This window comes from Ursus arctos, unplaced genomic scaffold, assembly GCF_023065955.2.
Source record: "Ursus arctos isolate Adak ecotype North America unplaced genomic scaffold, UrsArc2.0 scaffold_30, whole genome shotgun sequence".
NCBI lineage: Eukaryota > Metazoa > Chordata > Mammalia > Carnivora > Ursidae > Ursus > Ursus arctos.
Window position 1 is genome coordinate 29,992,824 of NW_026622986.1, and position 12,740 is coordinate 30,005,563.

Below are 12,740 nucleotides of genomic sequence, written 5' to 3' on the forward strand. Positions count from 1 at the left end.
CTGTTCATCAACATAGATGGAACTTGAAATGGAGAACTACCAAGAGGCCATCCCAGTGGGGTTGGTGTAATCTTTCTAGTATATTCTTGAGCCCCTTAAACTAGGTATCCCATCTTCCTTGGAAAAGATAAACATGATCATTCAGTGCATTTTGGGGGTCAAAAGAGCTTCTCTCTTTTCCCTGATTCCCGCCATGGTTTCCTGGACCTCTCCTGCTCTTCCTCATTCTTCCCTAGACCACAGTGAAAGCAGAGGCTCCTGCCTTTCAAAGTCTGGCTTACTGTCCACTTTCATCCTGCCCATTTCACACAGCAACCTGACCTGGCTCAGTGGGTTCTGAACATCAGTGCACATTTGGATCAACTGGGGAGCTTTTGGAGATCTATTAGCCATGCCAATTAAATTAGAGTCATCAGGGATGGAAACCAGAGGAATGCCTTCCCGTTTTCAAGTGTTATTTAGCTTCATTCCTACCTCTTTGTTCCCTAAAACTCTAGTCCTGGGCTGCTGACTCTATTTCCAAGCTTCGCAGCTGAAGTTCCCAAGTAATCTCAACTCCTCATCTTTGTCAAAACCGATGGACTCATGTGAAGTCACCCTAACCTGACATTAAAAGGAAATTTTAGTTTCAAGAGCTAGGAGACCATCATAACTGTCTTCATTTTCTCCCAGTATCTGGTGGGGATCCTATACTCAAGAACACAGGAGAAAGCTTAAGAGTATCAGCTTGTGCTCTTAAAATACATTCTAAAATGACAACCTCCAGAATAGGGAAAATATTTGCAAATTGTATGTCTAAGCATCTGGTGTCCAGAATATATAAAGAATTCTTACAACTCAACCAAAAAAGATAAACAATCCAATGAAGATATGGGCAAAGGACTTGAAAAAAAAAATCAAAAAAGGATGCAACTAGGTTTTCAACACTTTCCTGGTTTAAGTTGGTTAATTTTGCCAGATGTTGGGTATAGCTCTTATTTGGTTGTGAAGGGGGGATTAGGAGGCAGAACCTGGTTCCAGAAGACTGGTTACAAATACATAGATCTCCTTTTCCTGGGTTGCCAGATAAAATATAGGATGCTCGGTTAAATTTGAATTTCAGATAGACAGTTATATCCGTAATCTCTGGCACATACTCACACTAAAAAAAAATCTTTTGTTGTTTATCTGAAATTCAGATTTAACTGGGCATCCTGTGTTTTTATTTGCTAAATCTGGCAGCTCTGCTCTATTAAGGGACCGTGTTGTGACTGATGGTTCACCCCTGGTTCCAGCTCCCTGCCGTTCTGTATTCTTCCCCCAGATCCAGTCTCCACTCTACAGCTGGAAGGGAATGGCCCTGTTTGGCCTCTGTACATTTGCCAGGAAATAATAATCTGGTTGTTATGTGAGGGTTTCCAGCATTGTTCAGTGCAGAAATTATTCAGGTATGAATCATTTGGCTCCCTACTTGGTTTTGTTTTGTTTTGTTTTGTTTTTAATGTTGTATGAGAACCATGTTATCTCGTTTGTTCTGACATGGGCTGTAGTTCAGTCAGGGCCAGCTGTGAGGAGGGTGGCTCTGAGGGGCCCAGGAGGGTGGTCTTCTCTCTTGAACTGGACATTGGTGAGCAACCTACTCTTCTCAGGGAGACCGCGTTCTATCGCTTCTTTTTTCCTGCTGTTTGTTTGGTGTATGAGGTGGAATGCTGTCTGGGCATGTGGCACTGTCCACCATAGCTGTGGCTGAAGCCAGAGATGTGTCCACGGCATGTGACATGGGTCACTGAGAATATCCGCCACACCCACCAAAACACTCTCAAGATGGATTCTCCTGAAAGACTCCCTCTTCATCTGCCCAGCTGTGTGCAATGTGCTGAGTCACCGCCATGTTGAGTGTTCAACAAGCTTGTCTTGAGTTCTCACCATGTTCCTGGCAGCTGTGAGAGATGCCTGGAACCTAAAGGTGTCTAAGACGTTGCTGCTGCCCTTGAAGAACTTAGAGGCAGCAATTCTTAAAAATTAAAAAAGTTTTTAATTGTGGTAAAAAAGCACATAACGTTAAATTAATCATCTTAACCAGTTCTAAGTGCAGTTGAACAGTGTTGCATTTACTTACATTGCTGTGCAATGAATCTCCAGAACCTTTTTATCCTCCCAAACTGAAACTCTGTATCCAGTCAACAACAGCTCCCTGTTGCCCCCTGACCACGCACCCCCCACCCCTCCAGGCCCTTGCAACTAGCATTTTCTTTTCTGCCTCTGTGAGTTTGACTACTCTAGGTACTTGAGATAAGTGGAATCACACCGTATTTGTCTTTTTGTGACTGGCTTATTTCACTTAGTGTAATGCCCTCCAGGGTCAGCCATACTGTGGCATAGAACAGGATTTCCTTCCTTTCCATGGCTGAAAAATAGTCCATTGTATGCATAGACCACGTTTTGTTGAAGGACACTTGGGTTGCGCCCACTCTTTGCTACTGTGAATAGTGCCGCTCATATAAACATGGCGTACACGATCTTCGAGATCCTGCTTTCAATTTTATTAGGCATATACCTCAAAGCGGAATTACTGGATCGTCTGGTAGTTCTATTTTTAATTTTGGGGAGAACTTCCGTACTGTCTTCCATAGTGCTGTGCCATTTTACAGTCCCACTCACAGCGCACAAGGATTCTGGTTTTCACATCCTCTCCAACACATGTTATTTTCTGTCTTTTTGATAGTAGGCATCTGGTGGGTGTGTAGAGTTGGCAGTTTTGAATAATAACGGAAGAAAACCCACTGGCAGGTTGAATCTGTGAAATGCCATGGAGGTTCTCCCAGTGACTGGGCCGTGTTCCGCCTTCGTGCGGGAGGACAGTGTAGAGGCATTTAATCGAAATCTCTCGATCTTAGATTCCTCTGCTGCTCGGGCACTGCATTTGGTAGTTTCAGATACTTCGAGAGCTAGTATTTAAGGTCTTCCATGGGCACAGAACAATATCATGAAGGGATATAACACATGCTTTTAGGGGTAACTGTGTAGAATGTGTGAGAGTTGACTTGGTTCATGTGTAGTTTCTCTGGGAAAGTCAGTCACACAGGGAAAGCTGAAGCTCGGGAATGTATCATTTTAGGAAGAAAGAGCATTGAGTAGCTAGTGAAGAGGGCAACTTTTCTAAGAAATTTGCGCAAGTGCCACTTCACTATGAAGGGATAGAGTTGAATTGGAACTCTTAGAGCTGTCAATTTGTATTAGTATTTTATGCTACGTGTTGCCGTCATGTCTATATGATGTTATTTTCTTTCTTTCTTTCTTTCTTTCTTCCTTCCTTTCTTTCTTTCTTTCTTTCTTTCTTTCTTTCTTTCTTTCTTTCTTTCTTTCTTTTTAAAGATTTTATTTATTTATTTGACAGAGAGACAGCCAGCGACAGAGGGAACACAAGCAGGGGGAGTGGGAGAGGAAGAAGCAGGCTCCCAGCGGAGGAGCCTGATGTGGGGCTTGATTCCAGGACTCTGGGATCCCGCCCTGAGCCGAAGGCAGACGCTTAACGACTGACCCACACAGGCGCCCCTATATGATGTTATTTTCCAAAAGTATTTAAAATACCTATTATCAATCTAGGGGACAAAACCCCTTTCCCATAAAAAAATGATACTATGGGGCTTATGAAGGTATTTAACCAACTTCCTTCTCATCTTTATTGCCCAACTTTCCTGCTTTTTCCCCTGAGACCTCACCAATCTATATTTTTCACTGAAGTGTGAGTCACACACAACATTATATTAGCTTCAGGTGTACAGCATGATGATTCTACATTTGTGTATGTTGCAAAAGGATCACCACACTAAATCTAGTTCACATGCATCACCACACAGCTATGGAAATTTTTTCTTGTGATGAGAACTTTTAAGATGTACTGTCTCTCTCTCTTTCTTTTAAAGATTATATTTATTTATTTGAGAGAGAGCGTGAGCACAAGCAGGGGGAGCAGCAGAGGGAGAAGCAGGCTCTCCCACTGAGTGTGGAGCCCCACATGGGACTCGATCCCAGGACCCTGAGATCATGACCTGAGCCAAAGGCAGATGCTTAACAGACTGAGCCACCCAGGCGCCCTAAGATTTACTCTCTTAGCAATTGTCACATGTACAGTTCGGCCTTATTAACTGTAGTCACCATGCCGTACGTTCCTTCCTCCTCACTTTTTCTTTTAATACCCTGCCAGTTTGCTTGAATTTTGTCTGTATTGCTACCATCCGAGGGTAGTTGCCCAATTATTCACAATACTTTTGACTGCCCTATATTGAAGAAATCTCCCCACTGGGGTCCAGGTGAGCAGGTTACATAAATAAATGTAGGCAATTTAGCCCCTTTTCCAAGGGAAATGAGCAGGCAGTGTTTGTTTGGAAATCCTTTTGTAAAAGCACCAGGTGTTGGCCGCTTTCCTCTGACAGTCGGCAAACCCAGGGTCCACAGGAAAGAGGCAGGAAACCCCTCTGTCAGTTGACCCCAAAGGGCATAGCTTCCAGCTGATGTCCTTGACTGTGGTTCTTTGCTCCTGAATCTTTTCACCTTTAGACACGTAACATAGCAATTGACTTCCTTTTTCCCTGCGTGGTTGTCTAGGAGGAGAATGTTTATTTGTGAATAACACCCATTTTCCAGTACAAACCCAAGGACATATGTGTTCTCTAAAATACATGAAGTGCTTTGTCATTACAAGACAGAATCAGCGGGAGGAATATTTAATAGCATTTCTGTGCATGCTTCTTAACCTTATACAGATTCTTTGGAGAGTCTAGGGAAAGGTACGGGCCCTCTGTCCAGAAAAAATACACGCATATATTTTTATGCAAAATTCTGTATATAATTTCAGAGGCCTCTTGGGAAGCTACCAACTCCATTATACTTTATAAAGATTGTTCTCTCTATAAACATTCTTGAACTCCCTGTTATGAATGTTTATTATGATTTATCTTTTTTCCTCCAAATAATGATTATTTTATTTTTACTAAGCTCTCAATTGTATGGAGAAACCTATTACGGCAAAAATGTAAACTGTATGTTATCAAAGAATATATTTTTTTTCTCATGAGTTGCCTTTCGTCCTAGACAAAGAGCATAAGAAGCTACTTCAGAAGGGGCAGAGGCTGGGGGCTAGTATGTATTGAGCACGTTCTAAATGCCAGACCCATGCTCGGTGCCTTATGTATGTGATCTTACTTAATTCTGCCAGCGATTCTATGACATGGACTCCAGTCGAATGGATGTGGAACTGAGGCTCAGAGATATTAGTCTGTCATTTTGAGTCTGTCAAACCTTCGAGCACACTTTCTTCGGTATTATGCAGCTTCTAGAATAACATGTATCGTCTTGTTCAAAAAGGCAGGGCTCTAGACAGGAAGAGTGCCTCCTGGGGATGCTGGTGGCCTGAGGAGCGGGGAAGAATGGGTGGAGAAGGAGCGGTTAGCGAACTTTCCCAAGGACGCGCTTGAGGCTCTGGTGGGCCACAGAAGGTCATCTTGCACGAGAGCACGGATGCTTGCATCGAAATGGGAAGATGACAGGAGATTCAGCTCCCTCCAATTCAGAGTAATCACTGCACTGCACTCCTTCCCCTAACCAAGTGGGCACGGAGGAGAGAAAGCCAAGAGCAGGAAAGACATGTGGGCTCTCATTAGAAAAGTAGGTCAGAGTCTCACTCTTTTGGTCTGCTCCCAGCCTCTTCCCTTGCACTCTTCATTATGTTTAGAACACATGCCGTGACTGTGGAGGGCCTGCGAATCAAGTTCATTGTGCTCATGAGCTGTTTTGTGGCCGTCAGCGGTATGAGCCACGGTTCACATCAGGAAAAGCTAAACAGTATTATTCTGGTTTGGGATGTTGGGGTCAGTAACTCTGGGGCAGCCTAGATTAACCTCGTTGATGAAAAGGTTTTTTCCTTCTCTAGTAAAAAGAGGATTTTATTTTCTGGAGTTATTGCTCTGGAATTTTTCCCAGCAAACTTTTTTCTTTTTGATAGTTAGCGGAAAATTCACTGGGTCACATCGACTGTCTGATACTTAATGGGTGGAAGTCAGCCCCAGGAGTTAGGCTTCTTGGTGTTTAACCAAAGTGGGAATCAACCCACTCTTTAGGCATAGAAAATAAGCCCATTTAGAGGAATCTCATGAATTTTCATCATGAACTAGCAAACAGCAGAGGTCAATAGGAAACCAAAATAATAATACACTATCTTTCTCATGACTTATATCAAAGAGCCCAGTCAAATGAATTATGAAGAGAGAAATTATACTTTTTAATCCTCAGTGCTTTCAATCAACCATGAATGGTATTAATTCAGGGGAGTTGTAAAGAGCATTTCAATGAGAGAGATTTGAAACAAGGAAGAGTAGGTACATGCTGATAGTATAAAGAGGGTCGAATCTAACGTAGAATTTTAAAATTGGAGATAACCTAGTGCCGCCTAATTACATACACCAAAGCCTCGTGACCATTGTCTCTGGCCAGGAACTAGAGTCACCTGCAAGGCTTATTAAAATACAGCTTTCTGGGTCCCGCCCTCCAGAGTTTCTGATTCAGAGTTTCTGGGTGAGCCTAAGAGTTTGTGTTTCTAGCAAGTTCGCAGGGGCTGCTGCTGCTGCTGCTGGTCCCAGACCGTGTCAAGAGCGCCGCTCTGCACCATCCCCACAGGTGATCGACACATCCGGGGTTTGCTTGAACACCTGCCGTGAGAGGCGTTGTGACTGCTGCCTCTCCCCGCACACATCGTCCCTGGAGCTTACTGGTGCTGCACAGAGAGTGCTTCCCAGTAACTCTACCCCCGTCCTAATTCTGCCAGCTGGAGTTACTCGGAATACACCTAATCCCCATAGAAATGCCTACACTTACAGACTTATCCTAAGGAAAAGAACAGATAGGCTGTGTTTGGCAAAGAGCGTGGTTCCTTTCCGTGCTAGGGAATGCCTGTTCGTTCTGTTCTGCCATCCAGCTCCCAACGAGTTTAGGTTTTTAAAAAATTGGGGTACACATAGAACAAAGTGTATAAATCTCATGTGTACAGCTTGATGAATGTTCACATGCGTATACACCCAGACAACTACTTCCGGGCCAAGACATAGAGTTTTTTCACCACCCCAAAGGACTCCTGTACCCTCTCCCAGTAGGTACTCACCCCCCAAAGGTGGCTACCATTCTTCACCATTATTCTGCGTCCCGTGGACAAGTCGTGCTTGCTCGTGAGCGATACGTAAATGGAAGCATAGAGAGTATTCTCTTCTGTGTCTATGTTCCCAGGCAAAATGACTGTGAGATGCTGTATAAACAGCAGTAGTTCTTTCCCTTTTTGCCCAAGTTTCGTCTGTTGAATTGTCTTACATTTAATCCCCTGTCCCTTTTTCTATTTTGTATATTTTTCAGGTTGATGATAACATTGGCTGGCATGAATCAGAACACCCTAAGTACAGTTGTTGCCCCTTACCCGTAGTTTCGTGTCCCCCAGTCACCGTTATCCCCAGCACCCACGGTCCTGGGAACAGATGATCAACCCACTCTTTAGGCATAGAAAGTAGCTTCACATTATGTCACAGCTCCTGTGTCCCTCACCTGCCTTCATCCAGCACATAGGCATTTTATCCTCTCCTGTCATCCTAAGAAGGCTGACGATAGCACAGGCAGGTATTTTGAGAGAGAGACCACATTCATGTGACTCTTACTGCAGTATGTTCTTATCATTGTATTTTATTATTCGCTGTTGTTGTTAATCACTTACTGGGCCTAATTTATAAATTAAACTTGGTCATATGTATGTATTCAAAAAAGCATCGTCTGTACAGGGATAAGAGTGGGAATAAGGAAGGACTACGGTCCATAACATCACTTGATCTTTTCAATACTGTGAGTTTGGTAGACCATTAATCCATTTTGCAGATGAGATAACCAAAGCTCGGTAACTTGCCCCAAGTCTCACAGGTAAGGAAGGAGAGGTCGAGCCAGTATCGAAGGCAGGTCCTTCTGACTCATTCATGATTCCGAGTTCTCAGCTGTGTTATCACGCCTCGCACTCTTGGTGCTTTACCAGTCATCACCAATGAGAGACTGACTCTGAAGAGCGTGCATGTTCCTTCTATTTCCAAGACCTTTCCATTTTCAGCCTTTTTCCCCTTCCTCCTCTGTAGTGGTTCTCAGGCGTCACCAACCATGCTGGTGAGCTGGAGGCTGGCACTTGTCAACGTGCCATTGAGATGTTCCCAGCTCCTTCTTCACATGGGCAGATCTGCTGGAAGCATGTTATCTTTCATACAGCTGTCTTCTATAAGAATGAAATCTTCTATTTTCTGGTTTTCTAGTCACTCCCGAAACATCTGCCCTCGATGGGTGCAAATAATAGGAGAATCAGTTTTGCCCTGTAGTTCCTGTTAAGGTTACACCTAAATTGTCTCTGAAAAATAATTGTCTGTTCTGTTGAAGGACATGTTTAAACTTCCTTTGATTTTAATGTCTAAAACCATTAGCAAGAGGAAGTTTATTCTTACGTACAAATTACCATGGGCGAATTATGCCTTGTTTCCTATTTTATTTTGCTAATTAGGGATGGCAGATTGCTGGTCAGCTCACTCTGTGTACGGCATCAACTTGAATAGATTTTTTAAAAAAGTGATCAGATGCCTTGCAGCAGTTTTAAGCCTGGCTTTGATTCAGTATCTGGATAAAGTCTCCACATATACTGATATTTACGTATCCTCCATTTTATTTTTATATTCCTCTTGGTGCACGCAGAGCTAAAAACTGATTTTCTCTTGTTAAGTATATAGACGTGGTGTTTGGATTTAGAAAGATGGGTCGTCTGCAAAGTGATTCTCTGTTCTAATAGGAAATGAAAGTCAGGAGTAAAAAATGGGCTGTGCTGTACTTAATCTGTCATCCCACTGCTTTTTCTTAAATCATATAAAATCCATTTGTGGATTTATCTTTCTGTAATTCTAATTCATATTTGAAGATTTATGCTGGGGGAAACTTTGGGGGATGTTTTCTTAAAAAGAGCCATAAACTTTCTGGACAAACAGTATGTTAGGACAACCAAATGATTGGTGGGGGAAGGTGTTTCTTCTGGAAGACTTCCATATAGAAGGAGTGATAGAATTAGACCCCACCCTTTTGCAACTCTGATGAAATAGTGGATCCAGACAGACATTGTCGGTGTCTCGTAAAACTATGAAGTGAAAGATCAATGAGGAGCTTTATAACGGGTGATCAGATTGACAGTATGGGAGCCCAGCATCTTTCTTACTACAGCTGAGAGCAGACAAGTAGATACCGTGTGCTTCTGATGTGAAAAGTGGTAAGCGCTCAGCATCACCTGTGAAGTGTTCCTGTCGGTGGTACAGACCCGCATCTAAGCAAGCGTCTAACTGTCCTACCAGCACACAGGGAAGGAGAGAAGATGGAGCTGTGGTTCTCCACTTCGACGGCACATTAGATGCACATGGGGGATTTTTTAAAGTTCAGATGCCCAGACTATGCCCCAGACCAATTAAATGAGCTATCCGCTTGGATATTAATATTTTTTTTCTAGTTCCCCCAGATGTTACAGTGCGAGCCAAGGATGGAAGCCAGGGGAATTGAGGAGGAAGTTAAAAGATAAGACAAGAAAACAGTCACGAAATGCAGAATGTGAGAAATTCCATTGGACAGATAACCAGGGTTTTACAACACGTTTACGTAGCGTTAGAAGAAAGGCGGCAGCGGGGTGGGGAGGGGGGCACTTGTAGATTAAAAGAGATTTAAGAAACATAAACCCAATGTGGTGTGTGGTCGTTTTTTGATCCGGATTTGAAGGAATCAGCCATATCAAGACACATTCTAAAGAATTGGGAGAATTTCAATACAGACTGAGTATATTTGGGGATAACATGGCATTGAGCATTGGTTTTGTAACTTGTGATGATGGTTTTGTGTTTATGCGGAAAAAAGTTCTTATAGTTAGACATACCGAAGTGTCTACGGATGACATATGATGTCTGGGATTCGTTTTAAAATACTCTAGCAAGAGATGGTGAGGGGCTTCGTAAAAACAGATACAAAAGATAGGTAAGAAGTTGATAATTGTTAAAATTGGGTGAAAGGTACCTGGGGGTTCATTTTACTCTTCTCTCTACTTTTGTGTGTTTAGAAAATTCACATAAAAGATGAAAAAGAAGGCATAAAGGTGAAACCTTTAACATCTGTTGTACTGTGATGTATTATCGGTATGAAGTCTGTGAAGTTCATATGGAATATAAACCTGCAACAAAATAAAGTCTAGCCCTCTGTGTCCATGTAAAACAGCCCTCCTTCTTTTCCAAAAAATATTGATATGTGCAGTTATGAATTATGTTTATATCTTGTTTGCAGATGATTCTGGGCCGCCTCCTTCTACTGTTATCAACCAAAATGACACTTTTGCCAAAGTCACTTTTAAGCCTAGTGTGGTCCAACAAGCCAGGATTGCTCAGAATGGCGTTTTGGGAGATTTCATCATTAGATATGATGTCAACAGGGAACAGAGCATTGGGGACATCCAGGTAATGGGCTCATTGTTGCCATTTTGTGTTAGTTGCTTGATACTTTTAGTTAGACTTAGAACAAGGGATTCCAGTTCTTATCTAAGGGAGGAGAACGTTCTGGTTCCTAGACATTTGTTTTAACCTAAAATATGTCTCCAAGGGGACTAGGGTGTTCCCTTCCTATTTCCTGCTTCACTAATCTGGAGAGCAAATGAAATCTGTAATGTAATTTTCCCTGCAGTGTTTTAGATGAAGTTAGAATTTTAGTTCATCTTCAATTTTAATTAAGAGAGCCTGGTCCATGGCTCATTTCCCTTTAGGTTTTATTGCTCCAGAGACAGGGTTGCAATATTAAGATGCATTACCATGCAACCAGAATGTAGATAACTTTGACATCTCAACTTATAAAAACTATGTATTAAAGGAAGCAGGAATTCCAAGTGGCAAGGGCCATAAGGAGGTGGATAATTAAAATTAAATTAGTCAACATAGGTGATAAGTTTTAAAGGGGTGATTTTATCTTTATAAAATCTGTTTCATACTCTGACTTGTAAAAGTTATATAGACTGTCCATTTTAGGTAGTTTTCCTGTCTATTCTGGGCACTACCATTTTTACTTTCTCTTCTCTCCGTCAGGTTCTAAATGGCTATTTTGTGCACTACTTTGCCCCCAAAGACCTACCCCCCTTGCCCAAGAATGTGGTATTTGTGCTTGACAGCAGTGCCTCCATGGTAGGAACAAAGCTCCGGCAGGTGAGTGAGGGCCAACTGCCAATTTTGTTCTTTCTCACTTTTGCCTGGAACCATGATGCACTCTGTGAATAAAATTCAGTTGATGCCACATGTCTGCTTTACCATCCGGCTATTCCTGCCTACACAGAACCTTCCTGAACTGATGATCTAGTCCAGCCATTGACATAAACTCTCATTTCAGGACGGTGTTTTAAGAGAGCAGAGGGGCATGTATTGAAACACTTCGAAATAAAGGGGACTGGCAGAGTAGATAAGGTGAGACAGGAATACACTGAGAGGGACACTCAACAGCATCATTGCTGATGGACTAATTCTGTTTGGTAATCATGTCCTTTCAGAGCAATGGAAGAGAATCATTCAGCCCCGTTGACCTACCCTTAGAACAAAGAACTTCCATCTCAATAACTCAGGAGTGAAATTCTTACAGCATTTAGGTAAATGTTAAAATTCTAGGGATAGGAGGGACATTAAGGGACATGTAGTCTATGATAAAATATTAAACTATACTGAAAATACAAGTATTAAATTTTTTTAACAAACCACTAGAAAGGGCTATTCCTTATCTTACTCTGGTATCATAAATATCACAAATTTGCTTTTATAAAATAATTTCAACTCACATAACAGAAAATAGAAAAAGCTACTGGCTTCCATACCAAATTATAACTCTACATTCATCAAACACTTAGTTCTCTTAGCTTTTTTGTCTTAATTCATTATCTATTTTTATCAATTAATAATAAATATGTGGTTTAATAGTACCTCAAACCTCAAAAGAGATCCCACCCCTAGATCCCATTCCACATGTAGTTGAAATTGATCTTAGCTGATAAACTATTGTCAATATTTTCTCTCAGTTACTACTTTGTAAGTTCTTTTTTAGCCATTTGTATTTAAAAAATCACGTAGAATCTGTTGTTTTTTTTCTTCATGGCATCTTATTTTTCTCCCCCCCAAAATAGTAAAAAAAAATATATTCCATGCAAAAATAGGGTTTGACTCTTTCCTTTCAGGAGATTGCCAGATACAATTTCTCGTTTGTATAGATAACTTCGCCCTGTCAGTCAGTTCCGTGTAGTTCTTACATAGTTCTTGTACTTCATATCCTTGTACAGAATTCAGCCTGCTGGCTTCTCCACTTAGATTGCTTTCCCTTCCTTTTGCACCTCTGACCTTCCATCTGGGATTACTTTTCTTTTGCCTGAAGAATACTCATCCATATCTTCTTAAATGTGGGTCTGCCAGTAAAGAATTCTCTTCGTTTTTGTTTGTCTGAAGATGATTTATTTCATTCTCGTTCTTGAAGGATATTTTTATTGGGAATGGAATTCTGCATTGACAGTGATTTTCTTTCCAATGAAGATAGATCCCACTGTCTCTGGGCTTCCATTGTTACTGTTGATAAGTCAGTAATCATATTAACTGTTGTTCCTCTAAAGGTAATCTTTTATTGTTGACTGCTTTTAAGATTTTCCTCTTTAT

At 41.7% G+C, this 12,740-nt stretch overlaps 1 protein-coding gene across 1 annotated transcript in view; it reads left to right on the plus strand.

Annotated features, from left to right (window-relative positions):
* The window catches only part of ITIH5 (inter-alpha-trypsin inhibitor heavy chain 5), a 78,834-nt gene that overhangs the window by 30,691 nt on the left and 35,403 nt on the right, over window positions 1-12,740 (plus strand). Inside the window, exons 6-7 of the mRNA XM_026478732.4 lie at window positions 10,354-10,523; window positions 11,142-11,258. Of these exons, the coding sequence (XP_026334517.1) occupies window positions 10,354-10,523; window positions 11,142-11,258 (287 nt within the window). The remainder of the gene's footprint in view (window positions 1-10,353; window positions 10,524-11,141; window positions 11,259-12,740) is intronic.